The 6,536-nt window shown below is 40.1% G+C and overlaps 1 protein-coding gene across 4 annotated transcripts in view; it reads right to left on the bottom strand.

The window, feature by feature from the left end:
- Nucleotides 1-370: 370 nt before the first annotated feature.
- PAM (peptidylglycine alpha-amidating monooxygenase) overlaps nt 371-6,536 on the bottom strand; it is a 269,957-nt gene continuing 263,791 nt past the window's right edge. For 3 of the 4 annotated variants that reach the window (XM_054986265.1, XM_054986264.1, XM_054986268.1), the window contains 3 exons: nt 5,064-5,264; nt 3,022-3,078; nt 371-1,219 (listed from right to left, as the gene is read on the bottom strand). In XM_054986265.1, coding sequence (XP_054842240.1) covers nt 1,038-1,219; nt 3,022-3,078; nt 5,064-5,264 — 440 coding nt within the window. In that variant the 3' untranslated portion in view covers nt 371-1,037. The remainder of the gene's footprint in view (nt 1,220-3,021; nt 3,079-5,063; nt 5,265-6,536) is intronic. The other variant, XM_054986267.1, reaches the window with a different exon arrangement.

Raw genomic sequence — 6,536 nt, 5'->3', positions numbered from 1 at the left:
TTCAGGCAATTTGAGAGAGTTTTCTTCTTAGCTCTAATAATGTTTTATTTGAGCACATACCTTGAAGTTTGGATATACAGGCCAGATTTTTTAAAAAAAAAACAAAAAACCAATGCCTGACTTTATACATGGAATGCAAATTTAGTTTATGGGATTTTATGATTTTTTAAAAAATGAAAAAAACCAAGTGTCATAATAAAATATCTTCCAATTTTCATACAAAATAGCACTTCGGTTTCCTTTTGTTATTTTCCTTTCCATTGATAGACTTTGCACTGCATTAAGTGGCCTAAATTATTGTTACAAAAGTTGCATACAAATTTGCCCCCTTTTCTTTCCCAATACAAAAATTCCAAAGTACACTGACAGCTAATGCTCTGCGAACACTTTATTACACAAATTACATTCAGCTTCTGAAAATAGTGTTCTAACAGTATAACCATCTAAAAATAAGACATCCCAGAAACACACAAAATCAGTAGGAGGAAGGAAAAGGAAAGTTTTAAATAGAGGCTTTTAAAATCTGTCCCTCAAAGCAACAGAATACTTGTGATTTTTGTTGTTGTCATTTAAAAAATAGGTTTTGGCAGCTTTGTTTCCTTGTGGCACCCACCATAGACTCTGTTCTGTGGCAGGATTAAGGGCATTGAAAGTGAAAAGGCACAAAATAAAAACTGGAAATGGAATTTTTTTTTCTTAACAGCAGAGACTGGGACTTATTTACAAATATAGAGAAGGTCCCCAACTGAAATAAGCAAATACTGTTACTTTAAATTTATTACTGCAATTAAAATAGGAGTGCTTTGCTTTATTAAAAGATTCACAGAAGACAATGCACTGATATGAAATGTTTGCACCCCGAAACCAAACTGAAGCAAATAAAAGAGAGAGAAAGAAAGGGGAGAAAAAAAAAAGAAAAAGTGTGTACAGCCTCACAAAGGACTAGTACAGTTTACAATTAAATACATAAAATCTTAAAACGTGCTAAATCTGGCAATTTTTGTAATGTCATAGAATATAGAAATCAAAGGCCAGTTTCAGGAAGATGGAGGTATAGCTGGAGGTGGGGGAGCAGACTCATCCTCTTCTGAGTCTGTAGCGTCATCCTCATCTTTTTCTTGATCACTCCCTTCAGTACTGAGTCGGTCAAAACCTTTTCGACTATAGCCTGCACGACTTGCAAAGAAGTTTCCAAGGTTAAGGCCTCCACTACCTTTTCCTGTAAAAGGAAAAGGTAAATCTTGTAGGAAAATGTTAACATGCTCAGCATCCCAAGTCTGTTATGATGATCAACTTGATTTTGGTGTCATTGTTCAGGTTCCAGTCAGCTAAGAACTGCTCCTTATACAAGAGTGCCTATGCTATCAAATGACTCCATAAAGGCAAGTGAGTCGTGATGTTGCAATAATCCAGAGTTTGCAATCTGAGCTCTAATATCTTCTATCCCATTTTTCTCCTCAAACCTTTTTTCTCTGAAAGTCAACTCATGGATTATTTTAAATGTAGGCTGAAATGATTGCAGTACATTTTTTTCTTCCCTTTTTAAAGAAAGTTTTGAGGAAGAGAGTTCAGAGTCCTTTCCTTTCTTCCTCATCCGACTCTACCAAATCAACAGCCCTCAAAGGCCATGTGCTTTGTTTTGTAGATAAAGCACAGATGACTCACCACTGTTGCTACAGGCTTCTCGTCAGGAATGATCATTAACAGAGGAGAGACACGATGTACTAGGTGTAAGCAGGCATTTAACAAATAATGGAGAATCAAAAGCAACGTGCAGTTATCCACCTACACAGGTCCCGAGCTGAGAAGATCAACATAATGGTTCATAATATGTAGCATAAGCTTTCAACCAGTATACGGTCTCCTGTTTATTTGAATTTAATAAACTTTTGCCTTTTAGGAATGTGATAGTGTAAGCAGTCAGCCCGGCCTCCGTTATCTTTAATAGCCATCTTAACATGGCTGCTTGTGATATAAAATCACCAGGCCTCTGGATTTAAAATGGCAGCTTGTATTGCAGCCAGAGAACTTCCAGCTAACAGTTGCTGAATCACGCCTGGGAGATCCAGGCATGAATGGAATGCCACATAGGAATGTGGAGTGATCAGTGGCGATTGGATTGCAGTCTCCCCAGCTCCTAAGGGATCCAGCGCAACAAAGGTCTTGCAGAGTCATCCCCACTTAATACATTCCTTTCCCTCCTTCCATGATGAGATCTCCTGTCCATGATTGAGGAGCTAATCAAATGACATTCGTAAGTATTTACAGTTCGTTCTTGGGAAGGTACATTCCCCAACTAAATTCATCAATTAAGCTCTGGTAGACTTCATTAAGAGATTAGCCCTTTTGTGTAGCGCTAGAACAAATTTTGCATTTGCTTTCACATGCCCCGGCAGCTACCAATAAAAGTAATCAAACCTTTTGTTAACCCCAGGAACTGACTGTTAGTGTCTTTGTTCTAGCAGCTAGGTGGGCCATCCCACCTCAAGGCACGTTTTACCGTATAAGAGTAAGTGCCTTGGTCCATTCAAATTGTGCATGCTTCCTGGCTGCTCCCTTAGGGTTGCTTCCTAAGCATCTCTCTCTCCGTACATGTGTATTGGATCCAAAGTGCTGTTCCCTTGAGGTTTGCCCTAAGCCTCTTGCTCTCCTGGCCGTGAACGCTGGCGTTTGAAGCTCTCCCTCCATGGACTTCCCTGCTCTCCGGATAGGTAATTATTGCCTTGCAATCCCTCGAATCTATCCCATCTTCACCACTGCTTTTCCTAGGCCTCTTGTGTGTTTGCTTGCAATCTTGTGTGTATGCATTTGCCCCTCGAATAAAACAATTATCCTTTAATTAAGAACACCAGCTTCGTGTGTGTATCCTTGGGAGAGGACTCCGTAAATTATTGGTGAGAAAGATCCTGTGGTTACTGGCCTCTCGCACAGCTGTCTTCCTTGCTTGCAAATTCCCCCACTCTATATACTCGCAAGACGACAATTCCAGGTAACAATATGAGACCTTTGCCATTTACTCACCTCTAAATCTGCCCAAGATCCTTCCTGAACTGGATTCAAGTTTATGTTCAGCATCAGCTGTAAGAATTAGACATTTTTTTTTAAAAATCAGCAACTCAAGTAGAATTATTTCAATAAGAACCACACACTCTTCAAAAATAAATAAATAAAGCAGGCCTTGAGCAAACAAGGCCATGAGGAAGAGAAACAAAACTAACACGGTGTTAATTCAGTGTTAGGCCTGTGTAGGGGTTGGCATTTCTAGATGGCAAATAACAATCCAGCCTATTCATTAATTTTTTTTTCCTGATAGTATTTCCTAAGTGACCCTGGAAATGTTTGAGACTAACTGCTAAAAGGAAATTACTTAAGCTTAATATTTAAATCTACTAAAGTAACTATTCACATTTAGTGCAATGAAGCAGGTTTTCCAAAACACACTAGCACAAATATCTGGTAAGTGTGATTTGCCTTGGAAAGGCCAGTTCTTAAAGGCCAAAAGTTCACATAATGGTAGTTGCCTAGTATATTACTGTATCCTACACTGTTTATATATCTATCACATTCCAAAAGACTTCTCAGTTTTGACATTTACAAAATATTAATTTTCCCATGAAAAGTATACTTGAGCTCCCCCACGCCCCAACACTCTAGGAGATTGGCTAAGGGGATAAATATATTTTACTTCCTGAAGGTATGTAATGGGCCTCTTCACCATTTAAAGAAAATCAATAAATCATGGAGCTGGGGAGGACTGAACGGAGACGTGGCTGAGGAAAGGGAGGTCTTAACCCTTTACCTCTACACTCCTGCTTCTCTGTTCCAAATAAATCCCTTCTCCCTGCACACTTTTCCAACACTGTAGGAAGAAAAGCCACTTAGAATGCAGTATTTGAGTAGCGCAATGACAGGCAAGGAAATCACTAAGCATACCCTCCTCTTCTCTCCAAACACCCCTCTCCAAAAGCTTTTCTTTAAGCATCAAGACACTGTGAAATGCACTTTCTACATAATATGTGTCTAGTTCCCAAGACACAACTCAAGATTATGGAGTGGCTTTATTTCTAGGGTTAGAAGAGGATCATATTTCACATTGGTTGTGTCCTGCTGTGCAGAGCTAAAATAATGTTGTTGTGTGTACATTTATGGAATATAAGTTAACTGCTGCCAGTTAACTCTGGTCTACTTCCAGATATTATATGAAACACAGGATGTAAGGAATTGTTTGGGTCAGCACATACAGAATGAATGCCACACAAAGAGAAGTGCAGATAGAATTTAAAGAATACGATGGAGGTGCCGAAGAGAGAGGTCCTATTCAGAATATGCACAAGACAGCGAGAACACTATGTAATTGGTAGTGCATCCTTCAATATCTATTCTAAACAGTTCACATTTTACAACCCTCATTCCCCTTTATCTCTACTCTAAGCTGCCTGAGTATATGCAGTTCTTACTTTGTTCTCTTGTTGATGGGCTATGCTGGGGAAGGTGGGTGGAGGATGGGTGGTAAGCTCACAAGGAGTAGTTTATTGCTGTATTTACTATATTATGTCGAAAAGCAATAAAACATCTTAACGGGAAAAACTTACAAGATGAAAAACTCCCCCCATCCCAAAACTCTATGGAGAGAATTAAGCAAAGCTTGTAAAACAAGCTTCAAAGAGGGTTGCCAAGTCCACCTTGAAAAACTCCTGGAGATTAGGGGGCAGCACCTAGGGACAGGAGGGAGCTCAGCAGGGATGTGATGACAGAGTCTGCCCTGCAAAGCTGCCATTTCCTCCAGGGGAACTGAACTCTAATCTGATGATCACCTGCTGTTCTGGAAGAACTCCAGGCCCCACCTTGAGGGTGATATCACTACTGCAAAGTAAAAAGAAACTCAAAACAGCCACTTTCTGAAATGAAAAGGAAAAAGATTGTGCTGCTGCACATTTGTGAAGTCCTTGGAGGTCTACCCAAATCTGAATGGTGTATAGAGCATTTCACCTGCTGCTATTTTTATCAAGGGGATGACTTTTAAATGTTAGCTGTAACAAAGTTCAAGAGTTGCTGTTATGTACCTCCATAGATTCTCGACTTTCTCCATCGAATAAATACCGCAATTGCCAAGAGGACAACTATAGGGATAATTAGAAGTGTTGTAATAAGAACGAAAGAAACTCCAGTGCTGCTCTGCTGGATCACATGTTGCTTCTTCTCTTTCTGAAGCATTTCAGTTGACATGGGCTTGTTGGTCAATCTGGCTTCTATAACAGCCTCTGCTTGTTTAAGGAAAAGAAGAGTGTTGAACCATTTCAAGCCATGCAGATGAATAACATTGAAAGAGACTGTAAGTTAACAATGAGTTGGATCCAGACTAAATTTTCTGCCAATGGAAGAGGTAGGGTAATTTTCACCAATTCCATCTTCCTGCTGCAGACCTCACATTTGCCTCATTTTTTCCCCTGAGGGTCCCCTGTCCACAAGAAGCAGCATTTTGGGGAGATGTAGCCTGCCCCAGAAGGGGGTGTTCTGTTCCACTGACAAGAGTACCTTGCATGACCAAGGCAAGTCTGGAGGACAAGGCCGAGGTTCTCAGATTGTGGGTGGGAATCCAAAATGGACTACAACTCTGTCACACATAAGTTGTGAAGAAAGGAAGATGGAGCTGGAACAAAGTGAGGTGGGAGGCAGTAGCTCTGGGTCTTTTGATGCAGAGACTCTATTTGCTTCTGCATAATGTGCAAAAAAAGCATGAAATACAGCCTGTTGCTCTATAATGCTATAAACATATTTTATTTTTCATGTAATATTTTATGTTCATGTAATAATTCATGACCTGTGTCAACTCAAGTGAGATTCTTACATTTTATTCTGGGGAAGGGAAAAGTGGTATGGAATTACTTTGTAGATAAGACCAAAAAAGCAGACTAAATTTTTAAGTATGAGAATTTTGTAATAAGGTAAAGGACTCCAAGCTTTGTTGCACGTTGTAGTCAAAAAAGCATTAAAGAACCACAGAGCTCTCTCTTGTCATCATCCCCCCACCCCATGCTGAGTATGGAAACTGCTCTTTGGCCATGATCAAGTGGAAGTAGTTTGTTTGAAGAGGGTTGATACATGGTAAGACTTCAAAGCCATGGCTCACTGAACAAGCCTCAGCCTTAACATCTGGTGGGGGATGCTGTTCGTCTATATGCATTCTTTGTGTGCCAAATGCACTGCAATTCTCCTATATCCTTGCAACAATTTTGTAAAGTGGGTTCCTTAACAATCCAATTATTACAAACTAGCTTCAAAGAGTTAATGGCTGAAAAGGGATTTGAAACCCATTGTGGCAAAGGGTCCCACTGACAGCTCCTATTCCTGGCACAACGGCACTAATGTACATGGAAGGTGGGCACCTGATGTCATAGCTGAAGCAAATTACCAAATCTTACAAAGTATCTGTTCTAATGAGATACTGGCCCTGACAATGTGGTCTCTTAAAGAAGGAGCCTGGGAAGAAACAGAGAGTGTGCAGACCTGCAGATGGCAGGTAACTGCTTGTTCCT

This window comes from Eublepharis macularius, chromosome 8 (assembly GCF_028583425.1).
Source record: "Eublepharis macularius isolate TG4126 chromosome 8, MPM_Emac_v1.0, whole genome shotgun sequence".
In the NCBI taxonomy this organism is placed as follows: Eukaryota; Metazoa; Chordata; class Lepidosauria; order Squamata; family Eublepharidae; genus Eublepharis; species Eublepharis macularius.
This window is presented reverse-complemented; position numbering and strand designations above follow the sequence as displayed.